Raw genomic sequence first — 15,691 nt, 5'->3', positions numbered from 1 at the left:
AAAGTCCTGAAAGATTGCTGATGTTACCAAAAAATTCAGTGTGTGCTGTAACCGAATTTTACAGTTTTTCATGCTGTTTCTCCATTTCTGGCAATTATAGGACCTCCAAATAGAGATTGACGGCCACACAGAACTGTATCACTCCCTGGATGAAAATGGGCAGAGGATTCTTACGTCACTGGGGGACTCCGAGGATGGGGCTCTGCTCAGGAGACGTCTTGGCAACATGACCCAGCGGTGGAATGACCTGCACAACAAGACCCTCCGCATGAGGTGAGCGGTTGCAATGGTTCCAACAACGCAAAGAACTGTAAACGACTGTTGTTGAAACTACAGAGAAAGAAAAAATGTTTGTGTTTCTGTTTCAAGGGCCCACCTGGACTCAGAGATGGCCCCCTGGAAGAGGGTTCACATGTCGCTGCAAGAACTGTTGAACTGGCTAAGGTTGAAAAGTCAGCAGCTGGAGCAGGAGCGACCTGTAGGGGGGGACGTCCCGGCCGTGCAGGCTCAGCTGGACATACACCGGGTAGGAGGTGCAGCATGGTAGAACGCTCACTCAACATTGCTTCTTGGTGCAGATTGTGTTCAGCTAATTGTCAACACGACTGCCATGACTTTTCACAAACAGGAATCGACAATATATCTGCACAGGAAGTGACATCAGCACATGATAACCTTCGACAAATTGTTTTTTTAACTAAAGCTCAAACAAAATGATCAGTTTCTGCCTTTAAACAGAATTAATTAGAGAAATATTAACTCAGATTAATTCCCCTAGGCAGCACGCAGTGACATCAAAGATGTGAGTGAATAAACTAATCAACTTATAATTATAGCCTGCTTTGTAGTCAGATTTAATAATTGGAGGAAAACCCAGGATTTTAGTCTAAAATCACCTTCAGCCTTTGAGGTTGCATCAAAGTGCACTGTTCTAGTCCTAGATCACTCCACTAAAGAAGACAGGAGGGTCGTCAGGTCTAGGAACAAGAAAACGTTGAAAAGGATACAGCGTGCATATTTGCATATGTATCTTCATCTAAATGAAGATAAGTAAGCAGGCCCATTAACATGTGTATGGAGGTGGAACCAGTGAACACCTACAGGTACTACAGGTACAGGTACGGAGTTCACCTGAATGAGAGTTTGGATGGATGGACCAACAGTGATGGTGTGTACAAGAAGCTTCTCAGATCCTTTATTGGCGACTTCCTTTGCCGTTGTCTCCATCAGTGCCAGCAGGATTAACAAAATGATTCACAGAGCTGGAACCATCATTACCCAGAGTCTGGAGCCTTTTGAGTCAGTGAGGGACAGGAGATCAAACAAACAACAACAAACTGCTCTCCATCATGGCGGTCCGTCTTATCTGCCTTACTCAGTTCTACTGAGGCAGGAGAGCTGGCTTCTCCTCTCAGACATCTCAAAACCCCACGTGGGCATGCAGTGTGATCCATGCGTATCAGGAGTGAAACCTCTCACTTAGGAAAGGTTTTGTAAGTGAGTGAGAAGGATGTTGCAAGTATTTTATTACCCCTCAGCTGTAAAAGGCTGATGGGGTATTGTCGTTCAACATGGATACCTGAGTTTGTGATCACTTGAGAAGGAAGTGACAGGATTTTGAAACCATAGGCACATCTAGTATGAATATCAGACAAGTTTGAATCTCAGTGATCTTGGCCTCAAGGTCAGGGGTCAGAGGTCAAGTTTTCTGAAAATCTTTTTCAGTGTGATAACCTAAGAACAAGGTGACTTAGGATTTTGAAAGTACCCTTTGCATCTACTGAGGCTGAGGGCCACCACTGGCCACTGCCTGTATTTTTAGACATTCGTATCCACAGAAAGCTTTTTGAAAGAGAAAATTATTCCATTTGTGAAGCTTTATTAATAGACTCTGTGAACAACTAATGACTTTGTGTGTGGATTGAAGCACTTGTGAGTCCTCAAAAGTTACAGACAGATCACTGCACACATGTGTTTATGCCTCTGATCGTACCCTATGCATTTGTAACCCTTTTGAGACAGATTTCTCTGTATAAAGTCACATCAAGCTCAGTCTTTTAGTCCCAGATATGACACTGAAGGGTGGAACTGACTGTCTGATGTTTAGTTTAGTACAAATGCAAAAAGTATGTGTGCTTTTACAGGGTTTCAAGAGGGAGCTGCGAGCGAAAGAGCCCGTTATGACCAAGGCTCTGGATGATGTGGGACTCTTTCTGTCTGAACTTCCACAAGACACACCGTCACCTGAGCACAGAGGTAACACACACTCATTTCACACAATTATGCTTAGAATGCTTAGAAGCTCTCCTCCACTATTCTTCCATAGCTTAAAATGTCCCCCTTCAGCACTTCATGCTTGTTTTAATGTTATACTTACTGGATGAATTAAGAATGTAAGTGCTATAAGCAGTGTGATGTTGCCTCTAATGTTTCATGTGTCTGAGCGAACACACAAACTCCCTGAGCGTCCCCTGGTCCACTGTGAGCAGCAGCAGGCGTGTGCCAAGGTGTTTTTTTAAATAAACATTTCAAACTATTTACAGAACAATCAGCTGTTCTGCATCAAATCTGATGCCACACAAATTATTTGTTTCACTCCAAAAATAATTTGTGTCCACTATGAGATGAAGGAGAACAACAGCCTGATACCTGCAGGCCTGACAGCAGCAGATGTGTCACTGCTGTAACACCTGTAACACTCAGCAGGCGCCTCATTGTTCTGACACACACAACACTACTGACTACACTACACACTAACTACACACTCACTACACGCTAACTACACGCTGACTACACACTCACTACACACTAACTACACACTCACTACACACTAACTACACGCTAACTACACGCTCACTACACGCTGACTACACACTCACTACACACTAACTACACACTCACTACACGCTAACTACACGCTAACTACACGCTAACTACACGCTAACTACACACTCACTACACGCTCACTACACGCTCACTACACGCTCACTACACGCTCACTACACGCTGACTACATGCTCACTACACGCTCACTACACGCTGACTACACGCTCACTACACGCTCACTACACGCTAACTACACGCTGACTACACACTCACTACACACTAACTACACACTCACTACACACTAACTACACGCTAACTACACGCTCACTACACGCTGACTACACGCTGACTACACACTCACTACACGCTAACTACACGCTAACTACACGCTAACTACACGCTGACTACACACTCACTACACACTAACTACACACTCACTACACACTAACTACACGCTCACTACACGCTGACTACACGCTGACTACACGCTAACTACACGCTAACTACACGCTCACTACACGCTCACTACACGCTCACTACACGCTGACTACACGCTGACTACACACTCACTACACACTAACTACACACTAACTACACACTAACTACACGCTCACTACACGCTCACTACACACTGACTACACACTGACTACACACTAACTACACACTAACTACACGCTCACTACACGCTCACTACACACTGACTACACACTGACTACACACTAACTACACGCTCACTACACGCTCACTACACACTGACTACACACTGACTACACACTGACTACACACTGACTACACGCTCACTACACGCTCACTACACACTGACTACACACTCACTACACGCTGACTACACGCTAACTACACGCTAACTACACGCTCACTACACGCTCACTACACGCTCACTACACACTGACTACACACTGACTACACACTAACTACACGCTCACTACACGCTGACTACACGCTGACTACACACTCACTACACACTCACTACACACTCACTACACGCTAACTACACGCTAACTACACGCTCACTACACGCTGACTACACACTCACTACACACTCACTACACGCTAACTACACGCTAACTACACGCTAACTACACACTCACTACACGCTCACTACACGCTCACTACACGCTAACTACACGCTAACTACACGCTCACTACACGCTCACTACACACTCACTACACACTGACTACACGCTAACTACACGCTAACTACACGCTAACTACACGCTCACTACACGCTCACTACACGCTGACTACACACTCACTACACGCTAACTACACGCTAACTACACGCTAACTACACACTCACTACACGCTCACTACACGCTCACTACACGCTGACTACACGCTCACTACACGCTGACTACACGCTGACTACACGCTCACTACACGCTAACTACACGCTAACTACACGCTCACTACACGCTCACTACACGCTGACTACACGCTAACTACACGCTAACTACACGCTGACTACACACTCACTACACACTAACTACACACTCACTACACACTAACTACACGCTCACTACACGCTGACTACACGCTGACTACACACTCACTACACGCTAACTACACGCTAACTACACGCTCACTACACGCTCACTACACACTCACTACACACTAACTACACACTAACTACACGCTAACTACACGCTCACTACACGCTCACTACACACTAACTACACACTAACTACACGCTAACTACACGCTCACTACACGCTCACTACACACTGACTACACACTGACTACACACTAACAACACACTAACTACACGCTAACTACACGCTCACTACACGCTCACTACACACTGACTACACACTGACTACACACTAACTACACACTAACTACACGCTCACTACACGCTCACTACACACTGACTACACACTGACTACACACTAACAACACACTAACTACACGCTCACTACACGCTCACTACACGCTCACTACACACTAACTACACGCTCACTACACGCTCACTACACGCTCACTACACACTAACTACACACTAACTACACGCTAACTACACACTAACTACACGCTAACTACACACTCACTACACACTGACTACACACTGACTACACGCTCACTACACGCTCACTACACAAGATTTGCGCTAAACGTCTCAAATCTCTCACATCTCAAACACGCCGTCACTCCTAAAACTTCCCCCTCCCTAAACAACTAAAGGCCATGTTGCCATATCGTTTTTTGATTGGTCCACATGGTACATTTTTCCACCAATAGGAAAGGCTGGGAGTTTTGGTGTTTTTGCTCACAGGCTTTCGAGCGTTTTCCTTCTAAAACGCCGTTTTTACCGTTTCTTCCTGCAGTAAATATAAACAACGACAGTATTCAGGAAGAAAACCAAACATTGCAGATATTTTATCATAACTCTGGTTTTACGTGGCCGATCAACACAATTTAAAAACTGGTATAAAGTCCACACTTTGTCCGTCAGTTGTTTGTCTGTCCTGCTCACGTCTCCAATGGTTGTACACGTTGTCATTAACCTGGCTTCACTCCACATCAGCCGCTTTGCTAAAACACCGGTGTCGCACATAAGGACGCTGTCACAGCCTGTCAGCGACGCTGATCAGCTGCGTATATACGAATGTGAATCGCATCATTGGCTGGACTGTGGGATAAGGTGGCATCGTTCTAATCCCACACAGGAGCAGCCAGTCACTGACTCACACTGCAGAACAGGATTGTTGAAGTTTTAATTTTAATTTCAATTCAGGTTAGATTTGTTTTGTGCGCAACGCAGATTTTCTGTGCGCAGAGACGTGCCAGCAGTGCGCAACTGCTCACGCGCAGCTTAGAGGGAACTTGGTCCTTTGTAGGGTTTTGAATGTGAGGCTATTGTACTAAAGACACATTATATGACAGCAACCTTTTAACTTGCAATTTAAATGTGGGAATAGCTGGTTAATTATTAACAGCATTCTAACAACTGCTCGTAAAGATAAACAGACACTATTCTGCAACAATTCTGCACCATGGCAGCAATCTGGTTACTATGTGTCTTCAGCTGAAAGGTATTGCGCCCTGTTGAACTGCAAGGACAATGGTGACTTTCAGCTGCTAATCATGGGACTTCCTCTCATCCTCCCTCCTGTTATTTTAATCCATCTCAGCTATTTGATCTTGTATGAGGCAGTGGTTAGGGACATCTGAAAAGCAAGCAGTTCCATGGTTACATGTATGAAATTTTACTATGGTTTTCTAAAACACAATCCTATGTCTCCACAGTCTTGTTTGGCACATTAAATTATATTCCATCCATCCATCCATCCATTCGCTTCCGCTTATCCTTTTCAGGGTCGCGGGGGGCGCTGGAGCCTATCCCAGCTGTCATAGGGCGAGAGGCGGGGTACACCCTGGACAGGTCGCCAGTCTGTCGCAGGGCCAACATACAGGGACAGACAACCATTCACACTCACATTCACTCGCACATTCACACCTAGTGGCAATTTGGATTATCCAATTAACCTATCCCCACAAGCTGCATGTCTTTGGACGGTGGGAGGAAGCCGGAGTACCCGGAGAGAACCCACGCAAACACGGGGAGAACATGCAAACTCCACACAGAAAGACCCCGGCCTGATGGTGGAATTGAACTCAGGACCTTCTTGCTGTGCGGAAGGTCCTGAGTTCAATATATATATTTAAATTATATTCATTACTTTAATTATTAAATTAAATTGCAGCTAATGTGAAAAAGTACACTGAACAGATTGTGATAGGCAAAAGAAAATATAAGCTCAACAAATCAAAAAACATATTTAACTAGAAAAACAGCATTACCTGTCAAAAAATGCTGAAGATGTTTCCTTCAATACCAAAAAATGTTTGAAATATGCAAAGGTGACCTTGCTGAACCAGCGCAGTGACATTAGATTTCAACAATATCAGCTAGCTAAGTGTAAAAAGCAAAAGTTCTTGATGCACGCTCAAATATCCAGGTAAGTAAATCCCAAAGGTTGATTCACTGCTTCTGAGATGTCTTTTGCCATCTTACAATGCTGTGATTGCAGCCATTCCCCAACTCTCTGTGAATGGGACTCAGTGATCAGTGGTCTTTGATCAGTGGTTGTTGATTAATGGTCGTGAGAATTTGCATATCAATCATCAAGGAACTGACCATTGTTCCTTCAGTGGGCTGGTTTCAGTCATTGATGTAAATGTGCTGTTTATAATATTGAAACCTGCAGTCAGCTGAGACTGAAGACGTCACCTGATGATGACGAAACGTTTCTCCCACTGAAAACATCCAGATGAACAGAATCAACCTTTTTGGGAGCAGAACCAAAACTATATTGGACTAAATATACCACTAAATAAAGCATGTAGAATATTTCTCTAAATAAACCAAATGACCTAAATATGAGTGGCATTTTCTAAAAAAACAAAATTGGAGCTGAAGAGCATCACAGTGTAGACGTCCTTGATCTTAAATGAGTTTGCCTGCATGGGGGTGAATGGGATTACTTCAACATAAGGTTAATGAACTCAACCAACGTTTAATAAAGAGATGAAAACATGGCAATATAAGAATAACATGGTTCAATAAAACTATGAAAATGTTCTGAATTATGAAAAATCAGAGTCTGAAAGTGTCTAAAAATTATTTGAAATTATAAAATGAAAAACTGGGAGCTGAAATGTAATTAAGCAGGTAGAGATCGCAATAATCATTCCAATAATATTGAGGTTTGACACAGTCTCCAGGCGCAGGTGTGGGCAGGGTGTGGGGCCCGGCTGAAAAGGGTGAGATGCCCTGGCCAGAGTAAGCTGAATAAACTGTAACTGTATGAAAACATACTTAGCTGAACATGTGTTGGGACCAGTTTAAAGTTTGATTTTTATTTCTCTAGCTGAACCTCCTAAGACCCGAACTCTTCCACGGCAGCATTTTTGATTTCTCTTTGATATTTGGGCTGATTTGGACCCGATGAATGTAAAAGCAAAGAATGACCAGATTCTTTTTTACCTGATTTTTGTTTCTAAGAAAAATAAGAGCCACATATGAGGATATTTGTTTAAAATTTAGATTGAACAGTAGCAGTATAATGTCCTCGTAAGTGGATATCAGGCCCTTGTAGAGCAAAATTGAGTATTTTGGTCTAAATAACCCAAAATGTGACGTCCACATATGTGGACGCAGGTCCTAGGAGGTTAAAGTAATCTGAACTAGATAACTTTCAATGTTGAGTGTGTTTGATGAGGATTTTAAGCGTTCACCATTCATTTCAGTGTAAAACAAACAAACAAATATTTTAAAACATATAAAAGTTAAAGAAAACAGAAGTAATAGAATACTTGTCCACAAAAAGCTGAATGTGTTGATACCAAAATGGTTTCTGTTGCTCTTCCGTACATAACAACATTAATGCTTAATCAGCATTCACATTAATCAGCATTCCAAAATTATGTTTTGAGATCTTTAGGTTTGCAAGAATGTTCTAACATTGTCATTTCTCACTTGTGGAAATCCCACACAGAAGAGTTGAAGCTGCAATAGCTGCAAAGGTGGGCTCACATCATTTTAAACCCTGTGGATTAAGCATGAGATGGCGCTCAAGTTCACATGTTTATGAAAGTAAAGGAGCTTATACTTATGGCAGTAGAGTGTAATCCACTTATTGGACGCCCACAAACACCTGCTCACAGAAGGACTGATTAAGTATCATATCAGAATTTTATGATCAACTTACATCCTGTTAATCAGATCACGGTAGAAGCTAAAATGCAGCAGAGGATTGGGAATCAGCTTTATCTCATACAGCGACTGTGAATGTGTGGAAGCAGCCTAATGCTACAGTCCCACTAAGAAATACAAGCGAATACAAATATTTGGCTGCCAGCTGAGTGTTGCTCAGAGACATGTTGCCTTTAGTGACACATCGAGACAGCTCCGGTGTGTCCTCGCTGTCTTTGAGGAAAAGCTCTTCTGCTTCTCCTTGATTACGTGGATCGGGTCTCTTCTCCTGTAAAGCTCAGGACCTTCTCTACATCTTCCATGGCCTCTGTTGCGCTGTTGTAAGTTACGGTGCCGTCACTGAGTTTTGCTGGTGGGGGGTCTGAAAGTGGCCTTTCTTTTCTGCTGAGCGTCAGTGGGGTTAGTCATGGTCAAAGTCAATTCTCACTCCTCTCAGAAAAAACTCTCAGAGCACCAGTTCTTTAACACTGTGCTGTAGAAAGTAAATTACTGTTGAGTGGGGCCTGGTTTCTGCGGTGGCTCTGTGACATCTTAAAGAAAACTCCCATTTAATAAAAGTTTCTAAAACCCCATCAGGTTGTTCCGTTCAGTGTCTCCAGGCACTACGATACACGAATATTGTTTCTACGTGATCGGGCTTTCAGCTCTGTCAGTTTCGTTTGTATATTTTCTTGAGCTTGAATAGCTTGAAGCAGAACATCTTCCTCCACCTCTCCTTTCTGCCCAATCCACTCTGATTGTCTGGCTCTTTAAGTGTTTGACAGTGGTGTTAAATATCTTTTGTGAAACATGTAAGATCTGTGGCGAAGGCATCACTTTTCAGGCCTGTTTTCATACCCAGCCTGGTAGCTTGTAGCTCTTCATGGACAGATTAAGCCAATATTTCTAATAACAAGGGTCATATTTTACAATATATTTAATTCTACCTGTAAAAAGTCCACATGGCAGTTTAAGTATTCACAAGTTAAAGTATTTATTAGGGGTGCAACGATACTCGTATCGATATTGAACCGTTCGATACAGTGCTTTCGGTTCAGTACGCATATGTATCGAACAATATTTGTAATTTATTTTATCAACTTTCCTTCTGACGATGCTGTCTGTGTTGAGCGCTCAGTGAATCTGCGTTCGACTACTCCGCCTAGGCTGCACTGTCCAGCGCAGATCCACTGAGCGTTCAACACAGACAGCATAGTCAGAAGGAAGAGCCCAGGGCAACGAGATCAACGCTGACAGCACTAGTGGGAACACAACGAATATGACTGCACATTTACGCCGACATCATCCTAGTGCAAAGACAAGTGGAAGCAGACAAAAACAACAAGCATGCATGCTACAAACTTTACCCGAGTCATTTAGACAGCCGTTAGCACATGATTCTCCTTATGGGGACCTGATATGTTTAATATTGTGGCGAGCTCAGACAAGGAGGAGACGGAGGTATCGTTTGGTCTTGCTTCCCGTGAGCTAGCCAGGGAGCACAGCCGTTTATTGACATCTGCAGAAGAACACTGCCGCTAGCTAACTGCTCAGCGCGGCAACCGCACAGCAACAACAACAACACACAGGGCGCCCATGTGGAAATGTACATACAATCAATATCAGACTCCACCAACAAAAAGGCTTTCAAAACAATATATGTATGTGAATTTTTGCGTGTATTCCTATAATTGTTACCTTTTTCTTTTACCCTTGGCTTTTTGTGTTCATGTTCTGTTGTTTTGTATACTTCATCTGTTCGTATGTTGTATACTCATTGTTTGTTAAATAAAGTTTAAAAAAAAAAAAAAAAACACACAGGGCGCCCTCTGACCTCGGAAGGACACACCGTCGCAGCGAGAGGGCGTCACCCGTCACTATGGCAACATAAACAAAACATAACTGTACAAACAGAACCCCGAACAGCCCTGACCCGCTACAATATGCTGCTGAGAATATAGCCCAGAAGAAGCGGATAGTATAGCTTTTATTTTGGAAAGAGACATTTCTCTGTAATAAACTCTCTTTTCCAAAGATGAGGGATTCCTCCATCAGATATTAATTTTTTAAATTACTTTTGTTTCAGCAACATTAAATTTAAAAACTGTACTTTTGAGTTAAAATATATATTTATAATTTTAATAAATGACAAATTAAAAAGGCATGAACATTTTTTTTGTATCGAAAAAATATCGAACCGTGAATTTTGTGTATCGTTGCACCCCTAGTATTTATATAACTTTTCTGATAAGACATGCATATTTATGCGTAGTGCTATGAGTGCCAGACTCTTAGTTGTAACACATCATTATTATGGTGTAGTTTTCACCTGAGAAAGGCATTAATCACCTCCTTATCTGCTTTGAGTTGACCGACTGGGCTTGGAAGACACGTTTACTCTGCTTATTCATAATTCCTTTAAACATGAGTACTGTGACCATTCTTACATTAAGCCAATATGAACATTTTCCTGCCTACATCTAGACTCTCTCTATATATAGTCTGATAACTAGATAGAGGGAATTACTGTAACCTAAATTGCACATTTGTTCTCTTATTTTGGCTGTTTGATGAATCAGAGCTGTTCAGGTGGTTGTACTGTTGGTTTCAGGGATATTACTCTGGCTTCTAGTTGAATATCAAATCCTCCAGTGACTCACGCTGGATTTCTGATAAATCCGTTGCGGTCTGTGCGTCTGACCCCGTCTTGTATGGCACAACCCGTGACAACCGTAAAAACCAAGCTGGTGGTTTGTGCAGAGTGAGAGAGACGGTCTGAGCCTGTGATCCTGGCTCAGGGTTAATGAACCCTAACTTACAGATAACTCTCTGCACACATTCAAATCACTGATTGATCACAAATCTGTCATGTTAGAAGTTTAGGGAAAGTCACATCGTTTTGTCTTATAATGACTCACAAGACAAGACTCACGAGTCATTAATATACATCATTTATTTACACGTTCACAAATCTGATGACAGCAGCTTTCTGCATACACATTTACAAATCTTATTACACACACAGATTTGAATAAGCAGAAACAACTCAGTGCACACGCACAACTCCCCACACAGACTGAAATACACATGTGCATTGAAATATACACATGCTTGTATTTGTAATCTAGTGGACTCAGCCATAAGTAACTCCAGGCAGTTGACATTGTTATAGTATATCAATTTTGAAATAGTAGCCCTACCATACGCTGACAGACCGAAGGCCTTTTAGATTACTGCATGGTGTGTGACATTTGCTTATTTCTGCATTTATTCTTTACATAACCTTCAGATATCAGCCCAGAGGAGCGCGCACACAACGTGGGGCGAATCCTGCGTAAGGAGGCAGACGATATGATGAACAAATGGGACCAGCTCAACACTGACTCAGATGACTGGCAGAGGAGATTAGAGTTGGCCCTTGACCAACTGATGGAGCTGGAGAAGGCGGAGGACCTGCTGGATGGAAAGCTGAGCCGGGCAGAAATGGTAAAGGATGCGTGGGAACCTGTAGAAGACCTCGTGATTGACTTGCTACCAGACCATATCGACAGAGTCAAGGTGAGAATCAGTGACCCTCACGTTAGATATAGTATTCTGTTTCACACCCACAGACAGTGTAAAACATTAACCCTCCTGCCATCCTTTAAAAAACTCACACCCATCACCCTAGGGACCATTCTCAGCCACGCCATAAAAAGACCATATATCCATATTTTATTCCACTTTAAATTAGCCAACCTTGTAAAACTACTTCTCCCTGAAATATTCATGTAAAGTTTTAATTATATTTTCGTTGTTTTAACCCTTCAAATCCCAGTGTTATTACATGAGCGCCCTGTGTTATAAGCCCCAAAAACCAAAAAACGAAACTAAATATTTCCACAAAAAACCAGTTGAAGTAATATGTGATTGTCATTATAAGTAGGCCTTTAGATGGACCAAAGATTGGCACCAACATACATTTTGACCTGCCATTATTTTTTTTGCATTTTTTTTGCAATTTAAAAATTAAAACTTCAAGGCCCTGAGTCTTCATTGACATCCAAGAAAAGAAGAAAAAATAAAATCATATGATGATAATTTGGGGTTGAAAAATAGCGTTTATAATGGAAGTCAATGGGCAGAAAATGGTCCCCAGGGTGATGGGTGTGGGGATTTCTGCTGCTCAGCCATTTTAGGCTGATTTAAGGAATTCACACTGGAATATTAACATTGACAGGTAAAAACTATCCTGTGGCAAGTTTGGTTATATTCCACTGAACACAGTGGAAATGGCAGCCATTTAACACATAGCAGTGGCACAAAAAGGTCCCAAGAAGGCAGGAAGGTTAATAAAACAAGCCAACAGTTTCCTTAAACGAGATAACGGGAAGAGATGTAATTAGGTTGGGAGTGCTTGTTACACCTTGTGAGATCCAAGGTTCAGCCCAGGCTATTTCCTTCTACATTACCCTCTGATGCTTTCGATTAGTGTTAATCATGAACATAACACTATGAGGATTTTTCCATTTTTGCTCTTGTTAAAAAATGTTCTCCCCAAATCTTAACAATCAAAGACAAAGAAGATAATCATTCTAATTGATAGGCATTAAAAACTTTTGGTTTGACTTTTTATACATTTTGCTGGATTTGTAAAGTAGGCTCATCCGGGACTTACTGTAGAGATAATTATTGATATCCTGACTTAAATCGCCTTGAATCTTTACTGACTTTGGAAAGATAAGATAAGATAAGATAACCTTTATTAGTCCCACACGTGGGAAATTTGTTTTGTCACAGCAGGAAGTGGAAGGAAGATCAAGATCCCTTTTTTTTATATGAGTTTAGCTTAGAAAAATAATTAAAAGCTCCAGCCATCCATTCATTTTCCAACGCTTATCTGTGGCTGGACAATGAGGACAGCAGTTTAAGCAGAGAAGCCCACGCCCGCCTCTCACCTTGTTCAGCTCATCCAGGAAGATAGAGACATGTTCCCAGATCAGCGTAAAGCATGCCAGAGAGCCTCCTTCCAGTAGGACACGCCTGTAACACCTTATCATTGGGTCAGATACCCAAAACCACCTCAAATTACTCCTTGCTAGGGATGGGTACCGGTGTCCGGTGCCATGATGGCACCGGTTCTGACATAAACGGTAGTAACCAGACCGAAAAGCAGCGCACATTTCGGTGCTTTATTTCGATGCTTTTTTTTTTCCTGAGCTGTGATACACTTCTAGCCAATCATTTTACGTTTCCCAGGATAGTAGGCGGGGCCAGGTACGTACGTTCTTTTAGAGCAGAGCTACAGATTAAAAATGTCCAAGGCGAAGCGGTCAAAAGTCTGGCTGTACTTCACAGCAAAAGATGCAAACTCAGCAGCAACAAGTGCTTTAAGCTGATACTGTGATACTGTCAAAGGAGGTAACTCCTCGAATCCGATGAAACAGCTGGCGACGCATAGCGTTTTTTTTAAAAGCCGAGAAATGCGCCGTATTTGATAGCTTGCTGCCAGACCTCACACTGTGCACGTTGGGTGGGTTGCCTGTTATCGGACCCGGAGTTAGCAACATCCCCCAAAAACCCGAAGAATAGAGTCCTGGCCCCTAGCCCTGCCAGTGTAGCAGGAATGATGAGGATGATGATGCAGCAGCAGCCGTTCTTCTCTGCGTGAGTAGCTTAATGTTGTTCGTGTGTAATTTACGTTGAGTAGGCTAACCACGTTATTACATTAATGCATGTAAGGTGAACTAGCAAACATCATCATAGCTACATGCAGCTGTCCTCTTGTTTGATGGCAGATACTCCCTTCACCCTGGCCAAAAAGGCTAAAATGACCAAAGAAAAAGTGGGAAACAGCTGAACATGAGAGGTTTTTGGACAAAGTTTGTGTTTTTTCCATTGTTTAAGCACTGCTTCCAGCCAAGAGTGATACCATATATGCCCCATAGCTGCAGAAAAGGCTAACATTGTTATCTTTTTACAAAAAACCAGCTGAACATGAGAGGTTTTTGGACCAATTTTGTGTTCTCCATTCTTTAAGCACCGGTTTGAGCACCGGCACCGTTTCAAAAGTACCGATTTGGCACCGGTATCGGATAAAACCTAAACGATACCCATCCCTACTCCTTGCAATGTTGAGCTCCACTCTGTCTCTTCCAAATGACTCAACTCCTCACCCTTTCAAGAGTGCAGAGCCATCCTTCAGATGGCTAGACTGTTTGCATCTACCCAGAGCTCATAACAATGGATGAGAGTAGGAGTCTTTCCCCTTATTCCCAAATTCAGCTTCCTATATGGATCTTTGAAATATTCCTTCACCTGAGTCCATCGTCGATTTCCATGTCCTACATTAAAGAATCAACAAACTGGGTTTTATGTGACAGCTGCATTAGTTTCTCACTGTCACATGTAAAGGTTTTGGTGTGTTTATTTCAATGCATATATGTGCTTATGTTGCAGGAGTTTCAGGAAGAAATTGCACAGATTAAGGACGATGTGACGCATGTGAACGAATTAGCATCCACTTTCAATCTGCCTGATATCCAGTTATCATCCAGGAACCTGGAACGCATCGAAGATCTGAATACACGCTGGAGCTTGCTCCAGGTAAACACAAATGCACACATACACATACTTACACAAATGTAGAAGCAATAAAAATGAGATACACTCACGCCACGACAAATATTGCAGATATCAAATGATAGTTTGTATCCAAATATCAAGTCGCATTTGACCAGTGATCTCACTTTTAAATTTGCCTTTTTTCAATTTGAACCAAAAATGTATTATATTTTTAAGGAAAGTATTATATATCACTACTGTACTAACCTGAGTATAATAAGCTGAAGTTATTCATGTCCCACTTGGCGAAAGTTTGGTTTCAGTTCACTCTGCCCAGACTGGGCTGCAGCTCAAGCCTGTTTCTTCAGCCATATCTATTAAGCCCAGTTTCTAGACATCACCTGAATGGTGATTTTGTGGCCAGTGGCAGAGGCCCTTCAGTGGTTTGGCTGGGGGCTGGTGATGGCAGTGAAGACCCTCTGGTGGCATGGCTGATGATGGAGACAAAGGCCCTTGGGTGGCATCAATCAATCAATCAATCTTTATTTATAAAGCACTTTTCATACAGAAAAAATGTAGCACAAAGTGCTTTACATAGTTAAAAGCAGC

General features: G+C 42.4%; 1 protein-coding gene across 4 annotated transcripts in view; it reads left to right on the top strand.

Moving 5' to 3' along the window:
• dmd (dystrophin) overlaps positions 1 to 15,691 on the top strand; it is a 308,778-nt gene that overhangs the window by 224,043 nt on the left and 69,044 nt on the right. For all 4 annotated transcript variants that reach the window (XM_080877233.1, XM_080877231.1, XM_080877230.1 and 1 more), the window contains 5 exons: positions 101 to 273; positions 370 to 526; positions 2,145 to 2,256; positions 11,829 to 12,097; positions 14,978 to 15,124. In XM_080877233.1, the coding sequence (XP_080733359.1) occupies positions 101 to 273; positions 370 to 526; positions 2,145 to 2,256; positions 11,829 to 12,097; positions 14,978 to 15,124 (858 nt within the window). The remainder of the gene's footprint in view (positions 1 to 100; positions 274 to 369; positions 527 to 2,144; positions 2,257 to 11,828; positions 12,098 to 14,977; positions 15,125 to 15,691) is intronic.

This window comes from Rhamphochromis sp. 'chilingali' (assembly GCF_963969265.1).
Source record: "Rhamphochromis sp. 'chilingali' genome assembly, chromosome: 3".
In the NCBI taxonomy this organism is placed as follows: domain Eukaryota; kingdom Metazoa; phylum Chordata; class Actinopteri; order Cichliformes; family Cichlidae; genus Rhamphochromis; species Rhamphochromis sp. 'chilingali'.
This window is presented reverse-complemented; position numbering and strand designations above follow the sequence as displayed.